Source organism: Trachypithecus francoisi, unplaced genomic scaffold (genome assembly GCF_009764315.1).
Source record: "Trachypithecus francoisi isolate TF-2019V2 unplaced genomic scaffold, Tfra_2.0 Lachesis_group10, whole genome shotgun sequence".
NCBI lineage: Eukaryota > Metazoa > Chordata > Mammalia > Primates > Cercopithecidae > Trachypithecus > Trachypithecus francoisi.
This window is the reverse complement of record NW_022681455.1, coordinates 66806430-66821183: the sequence shown is the minus strand read 5'-3', so window position 1 is coordinate 66821183 and position 14754 is coordinate 66806430. Positions and strand designations below refer to the sequence as shown.

At 35.7% G+C, this 14754-nt stretch overlaps 1 protein-coding gene across 2 annotated transcripts in view; it reads left to right on the top strand.

Annotated features, from left to right (window-relative positions):
• Positions 1–14754, top strand: part of LMBRD1 (LMBR1 domain containing 1) — a 129778-nt gene that overhangs the window by 37979 nt on the left and 77045 nt on the right. For both annotated transcript variants that reach the window (XM_033217561.1, XM_033217562.1), the window contains exons 4-5: positions 7913–8010; positions 10654–10721. In XM_033217561.1, the coding sequence (XP_033073452.1) occupies positions 7913–8010; positions 10654–10721 (166 nt within the window). The remainder of the gene's footprint in view (positions 1–7912; positions 8011–10653; positions 10722–14754) is intronic.

The window sequence follows — 14754 nt, the reverse complement described above, 5'->3', positions numbered from 1 at the left end:
TTAGTTTTTGCTTGTCTGGTGAGTGTGAAATGAGAGTTCACTAGTCTGTGTTTCACTTATCTGTAAATGAAATTGTATGTTTTTAAAAAAGTTGGCTTCTTCAGTTTTCTGCTTAAAGTAACTTTCAGTTGGGTTGTTTGTGTTATTTATTTAAGAAATTTTTAAAAGATAATTTGACTAGTACATACTATGATTTTAAATATTGTATCTTTTCCTCACTAGAATTAAGTCTCATGAGAGGCTTCTCTGTTTTGATTTAGCTGTATACATCGCCATAGAATGATGGCTGGAACATAGTAGGTATTTGTTAAATGAATACATTTTAAAGGGACCTTTTCTGTATCTATTAAGATAGAGAAGTATCTATAAGATCATCATATAAAGCTTTTTAAATTTTGTTTTGGTTTATTCTTTCAAGTGGTATATTATATACTATGTAGCTAGATTATACTTAAACTAATTTTGCATTCCTAGCATAAACCCAGTTGGCTATCTTTGTGGTTTTCTTTGGTTTGTTTTTAAATGTATTGTTGGATTTGATTTGCTGCTCTCTTAATTGGGATCCTTTTAAAAAATCAATTTGCAGGTAAGACTGGTTTGTAATTTTTTCTTTGTCTTATTATTCTTGTCAGATGTGAGTATTAAGACTGCTAGCCTTGTAAGATGAGTTGAAAGATCTGTCTACATTTTAGAGAATGCTGGGGACCAGTGAGCACTTATGTTTCTCTTTCTCCCATAAAATACATACTTGTTACTGGTAACTAAGAAATAGAAGTGAGCATAGAAGTTTACACTGTTATTCCTAATTCAATATTGAGTAGTTCATTTATTAGTAATTTTGAGTGGTTTGTTACTCACAAAACTTTTGCTTCTTACCTTGCATACTGGTTTATAATTCTTACTAGGTATCAGGGAGTACTTCCACCATAGGATGAAATAACGGTTCCCTTGAATTAGAAGGTATGATTTCTACCAGGCCACTTTGATCTTCTTATTCCAGTGAATATTTACCATATCAGATGGAGTGATTGACCCTATTAGGGGAAATAAGGTTGCAGCTACATAGTTAATGCAAGGAGAAGTATATCTTGAACGCATGGGATTCTGTGGCACCTCATGATATTACCATGTTCAGTAGCAAAAATTAGTTGAGATCTGTTATACTTACCCTTCACAGACAAGATGACGAAGGGCTTGGAATAGCTCGGTAATAAATATTTGAGTTTGCCCATTTCTACTACCAAATTCTGTTTCAGGAATTTCATGTGGCTGCTATTAGCAGTTCAGAAGTACCTGGATTAAATAGCCATATAGTATTTCAGTCTTACTTAAAGTAAGTATAGAGATAGGGTCTCCAGGGCTGGTATGGCAGTGCCATAACATCATGAGAGTACTAAGTTCATTCCTTCTCTGCTTTCCATCCTTAGGACATGATTTCCATCTTAGGGTCACCACAGATTTTAAAATGGTGCTAGAGTTTAAGCCATCATGTATCAGTTTCAAATAGGCTGCAGCAGGAAGGGGTAAGGTCAAAAAAGGGAATGCCAGCTGAAAGGAAATGGGTGTAGATATGCAACTATCAGTCTTGACTCACGAGTTTTTCAGCTGGATAAATAGATAATTTTAGAAGGCTTTTAGAGTTCCCTGAATATCTTTATGCTTTGACCTCTAAAATAAAAAGCTTTGTAATGACTAATTATTCTGTCACAATATTGGCTAAGTTTTTCTTTGTCATTGTGTTCTGATGTAAATGTTAGCTATTTTCATTGGTAGTTAGGAAGGATACTTTTTAAAAAAAATTTAACAATTTAAAAGTCTAAGGTATCCAAGTTAATTTTCATGTGAGCTATAATTTAATGATATGTGGCTTTTAAAAGGTAGATTGTTGCTTCGTATATGTTTAAAAATCTTAGGAATTACTGTGTATTCTTTGGTACAGTTTTTGTCCATGACCTTTAAGTGGCTCTCTATACACTTGTTTTTGCTAGTTCTTGATAAGTGGTTTTAAAAAACCAACTTGTTTCATGAGTTTAATTTTGCTCAATTTCTATGGACGTGAGGCTTAAAATGTTTTTCTTAATGTGTTCTTTGATGTTAGTGGGTCTACTAAACCAAAAATCTGTTTATCTTTTATTTGCTAGTAGCAGTCTTTTAACAAAAACATTTACAAGTAAAAGCCTATTTTAGAGAGATGTTAGGATATGAGAGTGTCATAACTGTTAAGAGTCAAGAATAATTTACCTTTGAAAATGGCTATGAGTTTGATGTAGATCTTTTAAAAAAACAGTTTTTCCTGTTTCATGGTAGTGGAGATAGCAATATTTTTCCCCCCATTTACAGATATATAAACTCAACTTGACATTAGAACTGATCATATGATAAATGTTATAAAATAAATGTTAATTTAATTCTCTCTTTACAGTTCAACGTTTATGGACTAAAAGAAGAAATCTTTATAAAGGAAACTGAGAAAGGACAGTCAGATTATTAGAAGATAGCATAGAAGGTTGTATCAGGGAAACAAATATTTAGAGCAGTTTTAAACCTATTTTGAATCATTGACTACTAGAGGGATATTATAGTCTGTTGAGAATTGTGTCTGTTCTCCACTTCATTTCCCCAGATGTTGATTACTAAAATCTTTTGTGGGCACTCTTATCAGCAACATGAGAATTTTGGTTGCCATACATCTCTTAAGTCAATAGCTGCCCCATTTTTTTTAACTTCTCAGATTAGTTTTGTCAACTCTAGAACTTCCTTATGTTCAATCATAGAAAGGTACTCTTGTGTATGGGCTTGTTTTATTCAGCACAAGGTCTATGAGATTCATCTGTATCTCATGTTTCTTTTTTATTGCTGTGTGATCATCTTTTATGTGAATATATCACTCAGTTTGCTTATCCATCCACTTGTTGATGATCATTTGGATCATTTCCAGTTTTTGATCACTGCATATGATGTTTCTCCGAACATCATTCTTGTGAAAGAGTTAATGCAGTAGACCTAATATTGCTGAATGCTTGTATGTTTTTCAGGGAAGTCCTGCTTGTGTGGCTTACCTTTGACTACCAGAAACTTAGCCCTTGGTGTGTTCTCTATGTTACTAATTGAAGGGTGGTTTTGTAAAGCTGTATATGGAACCATGCACTACCGGCTAGTTTAGATTGTTCAAAAACATGATTTTTGGTGAATTCTTGCTTTCCTTTTTGGAGTCTGTAGCTTTGGTAATCAAAGCTGGTCATTTAGGCAAATACGCTTGTTTTGCAAGTCTCCAATAAATGCCCTGGACTCTGCGAATCAACCAAGCTTCTCCGGGCAGAAGTCCTTTAACATAAGTTGTTGTACTTTATTGCTAGAAGAAGAAAATTGTTGGGTCATGTGATAGGTGTATGTTTAACTTGGTAAGAAACTACTAAACAGTTTTTTACAGTGTTGTACCTCACTCCTACAAGTAAAGTATGATTTAGTGTTAGTTGTTCTGCATTCTTGTCGACACTTGGTATTGCCAGTTTAATTTTAGCCGTTTAGATTTACTTTGCATTTTCCTGATGACTTACGGTGATGAGCATCTTTTAAAATGTGCTTATTGGCCATTGTATATATTTTCTCTTTCTTTCTTTCTTTCGTTTGTCCGTCCTTCCCTCCTTCCTTTCTTTCTTTCTTTTCTTTCTTTTCTTTCCTTTCTTTCCTTTCTCTCTCTCTCTCTCTCTCTCTCTCTCTCCCCCCCTCCCCCCCCTTCCTCCCTCCCTCCCTCCGTCCCTCCCTCCCTCCCTCCCTTTCGTTCTTTTTGATTCAGTCCTGCTCTGTTGCCCAGGCTGCAGTGCAGTGGCACAATCTTGGCTTACTGCAACCTCTGTCTCCTGGTTTTAAGCGATTCTCTTGCCTCAGCCTCCTGAGTAGCTGGAATTACAGGTGCTTGCCACCATGCCTGGCTAATTTTTTTGTATTTTTAGTAGAGACGAGATCTCACCATATTGGCCAGGCTGCCCTGGTACTCCTGAACTCAGGTGATCCGCCTGCCTCGGCTTCCCAAAGTGCTGAGATTATAGGTGTGAGTCACCATGCCCAGAAATTGTGTATATTTTCTAAAGTGAAGTATTGAAATCTGCCCATTTTTTAAAAAAGGTTGTCTTTTTATTGAGGTACAGGAATTTGTCTTATACTTTGCTATGCTAATTAAATATAATGGTAACTTAGGTGTTCAAAAGATTGTTTATCACACAAGATTAGGAGCACCAGGAATGCTTATAAAATAGTCATTAGGCTGTTTGGCTATCTAAAGGCCAAGCCCACCAAGTAACAGACACAAGTGGCATACTCAGACTGAAGCTAAACCTTACTCCACCTATTAGTTTATCAAAGTTTTTGGTGTGAGGCTGTCAGCCTACTCAAGTCTGTTGTGCTAATTCAGTTTCTTTTTTTTCTATTTTACACAAATTATTTTATTTGATTATTTTAATCATAATATTGGCATGGTATTTAGGGTGATTTACAAATGGCATTTTGTATTTAAGTTTTTAAAACTTTGGAATACTTGTTACAGTTTTTTGTTTTGTTTTGTTTTTTGTTTTTGTTTTTTTTACTTTAAGTTCTGGGATACATGTGCAGAATGTGCAGGTTTGTTACATAGGTGTACATGTGCCATGGTGGTTTGCTGTACTTATCAACTCATCATCTAGGTTTTAAGCCCCACATGCATTAGGTATTTGTCCTAATGCTCTCCCTGTGCCTTGACCCCACCCCCCAACCGGCCCTGGTGTGTGATGTTCCCCTCCCTGTGTCCATGTGTTTTCATTGTTCAACTTCCACTTATGAGTGAGAACATGAGATGTTAGGTTTTCTGTTTCCTGTGTTAGTTTGCTGAGAATGATGGCTTCCAGCTTCATCCATGTCCCTGCAAAGGACATGAACTTATTTTTTTTTATGACTGCATAGTATTCCATGGTGTATATGTGCCACATTTTCTTTCAGTCTCACACTTTCTTTCTCACAGTCTATCATTGATGGGCATTTGGGTTGGTTCCAAGTCTTTGTTATTGTAAATAGTGCTGCAATAAACATACGTGTGCATGTGTCTTTATAGTAGAATGATATATGATCCTTTGGGTATATACCCAGTAATGGGATTGCTGGGTCAAATGGTATTTTCTGGTTCTCAATCCTTGAGGAATTGCCACACTGTCTTCCACAATGGTTGAACTAATTTATACTCCCACCAACAGTGTAGAAGCATTCCTGTTTCTCCATAGCCTCGCCAGCATCTGTTGTTTCCTGACTTAATCACCATTCTGATTGGCGTGAGATGGTATCTCATTGTGGTTTTGATTTGCATTTCTTATTGACCAGTGAGGATGAGCTTTTTTTCATATGTTTGTGGGCTGTATAAACGTCTTCTTTTGAGAAGTGTCTGTTCATATCCTTTGCCCACTTTTTGATGGGGTTGTTTATTTTTGGTAAATTTGTTTAAGTTCCTTGTAGATAAATGTTTATGTCTGTTGGCTCTTAGATTTGCAATAGAAATGTTAAAACTCACTATTCTTTGGTTTGTAGTAGAAACACCAATATTCACTGCCCTAAAAGATTTATTGTCACTATCAGTTGCTCATAATATTAAAAGCCTGCATAAATTTCATTAAATGTCTATAGTGCCAAATTCAGTATGTTGACATTTTGTGATTGCTAAGTATAAATTAACTCTGCCCCTCTGTTGATTATTTAGGGTCCTATTTGATTTGAGTTTCTTTTATCTGTATTGCATGTAGTAGGGCTGTTTCATAAGTGTCCTCCAGATAAATGAGATAAGGCTAGCAAATGTTAAGAAAATTCTTTAACTCTAAAGTCATTTTTTCCAACACAGTAAGTAATTTAGATTTTATTATACATTACTAACATGCATTTTTCCATATTTGTTTAACCATCTTAACCATTTCAAGTATACTATTCAGTGGTATTAAATATATTCATAATATGCAGCCATTGGTGCCATCCATCTCCATAACACTTCCCATCTTGTAAAATTGAAACTATACCTTTTTAATGGTAACTCTCTATTTTGCCTTTCCCCTCTCCTTCTGACAACCACCATCTTACTTTCTGTCTCTTTGATTTTGACTACTCTCAGTACCTCATATAAGTGGAGTCATATCGTATGTGTCTTTGTGACTGGCTTATTTCACTTAGCATAATGTCCTAGTTATGCTAAGTTCATCTGTGTTGTAGCATATATCATTTCCTTCCTTTTTAATGCTGAGTAATATTCTGTTTTATGTATACCACATTTTGCCTCACTATCCATCCATCAATCGACACTTGCGTGGCTTTCATGTTTTAGTTACTGTGAACCATGCAGTTATGAACATGGGTGTACAAATAACTCTTTGAGACTCTGTTTTCAACTCTTTTGTGCATATACCTGGAAGTGGAATTGCTGTATCATGTGTAATGCCAGTTTTCATTTTTTTAGGATACATCATACTGTTTTCCACAGCTGCTGTACCATTTTACATTCCTACCAGCAGCACACAGGGTTTCAGTTTCTCCACACCCTTGACAACACGTGTCATTATTATTGTTTTTTGTTAGTAGCCATCCTTATAGGTCTGAGATGGTAACAGTTGCTTTCTTTTATAAAGGAGTACAATGATTATCATTCTGTAATTGCTTTCTATAATTATACTGGTACTATTATTTTTCCTGAATACATATAAACAAATGAATGTGAAAATACAGATTTTAAGAACAGGTTTCTTAGGCTTAAAGTCTCAAATGTTCCTTATTCTGTTTTTATTGTTAAAGGTACTATATCTTTGGCTTAACTTAAACTCTATATTGAATTTAAATAAATATTTTGACTGACTACTGGTTAAAAGTATTTCATATCTAACTTTTTTTAAAAAAAAGCAGATAAATAGTAATTCCTATCAGTTAATGTTGAATCTAATTTTGAATATAAGAATTGAAAACAGGATTATGAAGAGCTATTTGTCCTTCCATGTTCATAGCTGCGTTATTCACAAATTGCAAAATTTGGAGGCAACCCCAGTGTCCATTAATGGGTAAATAGAGAATTTAATTTTACTGTTCTACTATTCTTTTTACCTTTTCTCTGTTTTGATTTGTGTAAGATTGGTTGTGTAATACTGCATATTTTTCTAAACTTAAGATGAGAAAATTATTTATATCAAAAAGACCATATTATTTATAGCTGTTTCTTTAAGTTGCCGGAATAGCAAATGTTGTGTCAAGTGTACTCAAATTTAAGTTGGAATGAACACAAAAGTTAAAGTTCATTTAAATGAGATGGTTTATAGGAAGTTCTCAGCATTGTAGTTAGTACAGAGTAAGAGCTCATATGTCAGCTGCCACAATTGTTCTGGACCCAGTTATTACTATTGTTAGAAATTGCCACCTGTAATCTCAGCACTTTGGGAAGCTGAGGCGGGTGGATCACGAGGTCAGGAGATTGAGACCATCCAGGCTAACACGGTGAAACCTTGTCTCTACTAAAAATACAAAAACTTAGCCAGGCGTGGTGGCGCATGCCTGTAGTCCCAGCTAGTTAGGAGGCTGAGGCAGAAGAATGGCATGAACCCAGGAGGCAGAACTTGTAGTGAGCCAAGATTGCGCCACTGTACTTCAGCCCTGGTGACAGAGCAAAACTCCGTTGTCAAAAAAAAAAAAAAATTGCTGCAAAGTTAACTTGAATTATAGATTGTTATTCTGATAGTACTGTTGATCTCTTGGTTCATGGGACAGAGAAGGCTATTTGGGCATCATATGCTATATAGAAAGAGTTATGAGTAGAGGGAATCGGGAGTGAATTTGTTAAGTGAATATACACACATATAGACAGATAACTATGATTAAGTACATATGTATTTAGTAAAACTTGGTTTATTATTTATTTCCACAGCTTTATATTCTGTTATATTGTTCTGTGTGTTCTTCTGGATCCCTTTTGTCTACTTCTATTATGAAGAAAAGGATGATGATGATACTAGTAAATGTACTGTAAGTATCTTTATTTTAGAGGCCTCAGTTTAGGAAAGAAAAATAGTATTTCCTGCTTTTTCAGAGAATGACATGACTGAATTTTTTTATAGAGCAGTGTTGTCTAATAGAAATACAATGTTAGCTAAATTAAAATAAAATGAAACAGTTGAAATTAATTTTAATTATACATTGTATTTAACATAATATATTCCAAATATTATTTCAAATATAGTCAAACAAACTAGTAATGAAATACTAAGTTTCTTTTCTTCACACTAAGTCTTTGAAATTTGGGTTGTATTTTACACAACAGTTCAAGCTAGCCACATTTCAAGTGCTTTCTAGCCACATGTGGCTTGTGACTATTATTTTTGACAAAGCAATTCTAGATCAGGCATACAAAGTTTTTTCTGTAGAAGGCCAGGAGGTAAATAATTTAGGATTTGTGGGCTATATGGTCTCTGTCTTAGCTACTCAAGTCTGCCATTATGGTGTTAAAAGTATCCAGAGATAATGAACATTTTATAATCCAATAAAACAGAAGATGAATCAGATGTGGCACAGTGAATGTAGTTTGCTGGCCCCTGTTCAAAAGCATAAAGAAGGAGCACTTATAGGTTGTACTTACTAATCCAGGATAAGGCTGACTTTCTTTTTAGACGGGCGCTGTGGCTCATGCCTGTAATTCCAGTACTTTGGGAGGCCAAGGCGGGCAGATCACCTGAGGTCAGGAGTTAGAGACCAGCCTGGCCAACATGGCGAAAACTTGTCTCTAGTAAAAGTACAAAAATTAGCTGGGCATGGTGGTGGGGGCCTGTAATCCCAGCTACTCTGGCGGCTGAGGCAGGAGAGATGCTTGAACCCGGGAGGCGGAGGTTGCAGTGAGCCGAGACTGCGCCACTGCACTCCAGCCTGGGCGACAAGAGTGAGACTCTGTCTCAAAAAAAAAAAGTACTGACTTTTTAAAAACCTGACAAATACAGCACACATGCGTGTTCAGAACTGCAGATCATTATCACTTAAGTATTGGTATAAACATCTTAATTAAAATAATAGTAAATATAATTCAGGAGAATCTTAGAAATATATTAATATTATATAACTGAGTTGGGCCTATCTCTCAATTGCATGGATGACTGAAAATCAGGAAATCTATTATTATATAGTAATTAATAGGTCAAAGAAAAAAATGTATATTAAAAGGTATATGTCAAAATCGAACACTTTGTAATTTAGGGGAACAGTTGTACAATAAGACTAAATGTCTTATCTTTTTGACTTACAGGATTTTGTTTTATACCTTGTTTACATTTGTATTTAAATTAGAAATAAATATATTCAGTCAAAAGCTAGCATCATGCTTAATCATGCTTAAAACCTCAAGAGCATTGGCATTAAGATTAGGAGCAAGTAAATTAACAGTATTTCAAATGACTCCTAGAGTGATAACGTAGTGTTAGAGAAAAAAAATTAGACATTTAAATATTTATAAAGAGAGTCAAAATTGTTATTTGCAGATACTATATTACTCTATATTTGGAAAAACCAAGGTATGTAAAGTAAGGTAGCTAGTTGCAAATTTAATAAAATCTCCATGAGATTTATGCAGTCTCTTTCACTTCTTCCAGAGTGCACATTCTTCTACCCTTTGGTTGATCTCAGGATCTTCTTTATCTTTTCTTCAGTTTTTTTCCTAAGGAATATCTTACCCCCTTTGTGAATAAGAGCTTACTATGTGAAACATTCATTCAAATTTTAAAAGATCATTTTTAGATGCTTCATTAGTCTGAGAGCACAAATGTTATTTCTGACTGATTTAAAATGAGATTATTTTTAGTTCATATTCAGAATATCCAGCTTTGTCTTTATTTGCTTTTCTTGTCTTTGGAGTATATTATAGGCACCAAGCAAAACAGTTTTTAAATAGTTTTTAAATTCCCAAGTTATGCGCCTTAGGAGAGATTATTAACTTCTCTGGACTTCAGCTTCCTTATGTCTAAAGTAAAGATGAGAACAACCTATCTTAGAGTTGTTATGAGAATTAAATGAGTTAACATATGTGACGTTCTTATCAGTGCCTGGCATATGTTATATATGTATGAATATATATTAATGTATGTAAGTATATATACACATATACACATATACATAAATACATAAGTATTTATGTATGTGTATAAATATAAATACATAAATATATATGTGTATATATACTTACATATATGTATATATGAGTATATATACAAGTATATTTATACTCATGTATATACTCAAACAAAAATGTGTATATTGTGTTGATTATTGTTATAAACCATTTTGATGAATTGGATGGGGCATTGTAGATTCTGATTGCTGTCTGGGGGAGTATTACATATTCTGATAATTTTACTAAAGATGCCTACTGGAGAATCATCTATACTTTAGGTGGTTTGGTTTTTATAAGGGCGTAACTATTGAAAAGATTTTAAAAATCTCATATTTTGCAAAGATACTTAAGATGTAGTATATCCATTCTCTTTAAATTTTAAGGTTTTCAACCTTAGTTGAAACCTTTGACTGTAAGCGTGTATCTGATGTGAAGGTACTGTTAAACTGTTGCAAGAATATTTTATATTTTAAAGGGCTTGCTAAATGTTATACTTTTTTCTCCTTGGCATCTAGCAAATTAAAACGGCACTCAAGTATACTTTGGGATTTGTTGTGATTTGTGCACTGCTTCTTTTAGTTGGGTAAGTCTTGGTTTTTTTTTTTAACCATGAAATGGAAATAGAATTATTTGAAAAAAATAATAAAAGGATCATTCAGAAAAATCTAGGAAAGAAAAAAAAAATGTAAAAAAAAAGAACAATCCACTCTCTGTATCTCCAAGGAACAATAGCCACAATTTAACAGTTTTGTCTATGTCGTTTCATCTAGACATTTTTATGTGCTTGAATGCATGCAGAGTGCACCTCCCTTCTTGCATCCACCCTACATGTTTTAGTTTTACACAAATGTGATTATATTTTTTATAATTCTTGGTAATCTACTTGTTAACATATTGCGGGCATCTCTTCAGGATAGTAAGTGTAGATCCATCAATTTTGACTACATTGCATTTCCTTCTAAGGATACAAAAATATATTTAAGTGATCTTCTAGTGATAACTGCTTAGACATTTATAATGTTTCCCCATTATTATAAATAACACTTTGATGAAAATCCTTGTCTGTACATCTTTTCAGATTTGACTCTATCAGTCTTTAAATCTTTGTCAGTGAATTTCCTTTCTTAATTCTTCTTGTTTTTATACTTATATCCATAACATTTTGCTTATTTGTTTGTACATCTAAAATTTATCCTTGTTAATGGAAGACATTTATCTTTGTTAAAAATAGGTCATTAGTCTGTCTTTTTTTATGTTAGGAAATACATTAGGAGTTAATAAATTTTTTGAAGTTTCTGTTTATAATTTAGTCTCACAATTTTCAATACATAACTTTCCATAAATTAAAAAAATTACTTATTATATGTAACTTGTAATAGGAATAAAATTGTTGAGTAACTTTTTGTATTTCCCGGAGTTCTTAGGATGCATGTGTTTTATAGTCAAGTCATATTTTCAGTTCTTTTTACCTGCCTTGATGTGTCATGAAAAAGAGTACTTTTTGTAAGCACCTTTTTTAGTGGTTTTTCTATGTATTTTAGCTACCGAGTATATTTCTAAAGTATTTTTTTTGGCTTTTTAAAGAAAGCTAAATCTACTTATGTTAATTTCCCTTGTTAACATACATGTCCCTTGTATGTAAACCTGAATTATCTAAAGTGGGAGTCAGCAAAATTTTCTTAAAGCATAGATAGTATTTTAGATTTACTGTCTGTATGGTCTCTGTGTCTCTCTTGTAGCTCAGAAGTAATCAGACAATACGTAAAGAACATGACTGTTTTCTAGAAAAACTTTATGAACACAGGCAGCCAGTAGTTTGCCAACTCCTATTTTAGAACATGAATGAGAATCACCAATAAAACTACAAATCTTTGCAACAGTCAGAATAAAAGAGTAGTGAATTAAAGATTATTAGCGTTTCAGCCATCTAGGACAGTGTTCTTCTCATTACCATATGTAAATGTTTGAATGAGGTGTGCATTTAGGTTAAGTGATTGACAAAAGGTCTTGAAATATTTTTGAAGGTGGCATATTCAGAGTTTCTTTTAAGAGAAAACTAGATAATTTTATGGCAAAGCCGTGATCTAGATTTAACTGATTCATGTAGCTCATACGTTTTTGGAACACTTATGTGTTGGATACTATGCTAGATCTTTGGGCTAAAGATAGAGGACCATGGTCTCTGTCCTCTAGGTTTACGTTGTGGAGGCATGCAGATTCATACCTTGAATTACAATGTTTAAGTGCTCTGATAGGAGATACATACCAGATGTTGATGGTAGAGGAGCAGGCTCTTACTCTGCCTTGAAGAATCAGGAGATCTAAGAGAAAGTAATATTTGAGTTGAGATTCGAAGGAATGGGAATTGGTCAGCTGACTTGACAAATAAAAAAGATGAGTAACATGTATATTGTTTTCGTCTGCTTTGGCTGCCATAACAAAGTATCATAGACTGGGTGGCTTAAATAACAGTCATTTATTTTCTCATGGTTCTAGAGGCTAGAAGTCTTATGTTAAAGGTGCTGGCAAGTTTGGTTTCTGGTGAGAGTTCTCTTCCTGGCTTATAGAAGGCCACCTTCTTGCTCTGTCTTCACGTGGCCTTTCCTTTGTGCTTGCAGAGGGAGAAGGGAAGGGGGAGAGTGAGAGGGTGCGGGAGAGAGAAGGAGCACTCTCTGGTGTCTCTTCCTCTTCTTATAAGGACACCGATGCCATGGGATAATTAGGGCCCCACCCTTTTGACTTCATTTAACCCTAATTCCCTTGCTAAAGGACCTGTATCCAAATACCATTACATTGGGAGTTAGGGCTTCAACATAGGGATTTTCTTTTTTCTTTCGTTTGGAGAGTTGAGTACAGGGGATTTTATTGATAGTACATGACAAAGTGGTACTCCCTAGGTTCCTCCTTCTTCAGGGGGTCTGGCACGGAAACTGTGACCAGGGGAGATTCTCAATGTGGTGGGGGACTGAGTGCGGCAGGGACTCCCCATCAGCTGAGGGCCTCTCTCTCCCTATTGTGCTCTTGCTGAAGCTGGTGATCCAGGGGCTCTTACCCCTTGGAAGCCAGGTGGAACATGAGTTCCACCACCCTGTTGCTGTAACCAAATTCGTTGTCATACCAGAAAATGAGTTTGAAAAAGTAGTTGTTGAAGGCAGGCCAGCCCAGCATCGAAGGTGAAAGAGTATCACTAGTAAAGTTGGAAGAGACAACCTGTTGCTCAGGGTAGTCGAGGATGCCTTTGAGGGGACCCTCCAATGCCTGCTTTACTATCTTCTTTATGTCATCATATTTGACAAGTTTCTCCAGATGGCACATCAGGTCCACAACCAACACATTGGCAGTGGGGACATGGAAAGTTATGCCAGTAAGCTTCCTGTAGCTCAGGGATGACCTTGCCCACAGCCTTGGCAACACAGGTAGAGGCAGGGATGATGTTCTGGAGAGCCCCACAGCTGTCACACCACAGTTTCCCAAAGGGGCCATTCATGGTCTTCTGAGTGCCAGTGATGGCTTGAACTGTGGTCATTAGTCCCTCCATGATGCCACAGTTGTCCAGAGTGACGAAGCAGTTGATAGTGCGGGAGGCATTGCTGACCATCTTAATGCCATTTTTGTATTTCTCATGGTTCAGGCCCATCACATGGGTGTATCAGCAGAAGGGGCAGAGATGAGGATCCTTTTGGCTCCCTGCTCTAAGAGAATCTCAGCCTCCTTCATGGTAGTAAAGATGTTGGTAGACTTCACAACATTATCAGCGCCCAAATCACCCCGTTTAATTTTGGTGAAATCTTGCACCTGTAAGAAGAGGGTGATGGGATTTCCATTGATGACAAGCTTCCAGTTCTCAGCCTTGACAGTGCCCTACAACTTGCCATGGGTGGAGTCATGTTGGAACATTTAGGCCATATAGTTAAGGTCACTGAGGGGTCAATGATGGCAACAATATTCCCTTTGCCAGAGTTAAAAGGAGCTCTGGTGACCAGGCACCACTATGACCAAATCCATTTACTCTGCCCTTCATTTCCACCATGATGTCTCAGTGATGTGGCTGGTGCTGCTGCAAAGATGAGGCTCTCTATAGAATGGAGGAGCAGAGAGCCAGCAACATATGAATTTTTAGGGAACACAATTCAGTCTATAAAATATATTAACTGAGAGGCTGAGGTTAGCATGGAGTGTTTGAAGAATGACATAAAAAGTATGATGTGAATTTAGATTTCCCCTCCCCTCAAAAAAAGAAGGCTAATGTGATGTTTCAAGTGTTCCTGTGGGCAAGTGACAGGGTATGACATTAGCCAGGTAAGTAGACTCTGGGTCTTACATGCCATATTTAAGAAATTTTTAATTTTATCCTACTGAGTAATTGAAAGGCAGTGAAGATGTATATATATTTGTGTGCATGAATGCATGAAAATAAATATATATGACTTTAAGAGTTACAGCACTGTGGGCTGGGTGTGGTGACTCCTGCCTGTAATTCCCGCACATTGGGAGGTCGAGGCAGGTGGATCACGAGGCCAAGAGATCGAGACCATGCTGGCCAACATAGTGAATTATACTAAAAGTACAAAAATTAGCTGGGCATAGTGGTGTGCACCTGTAATCCTAGCTACTTG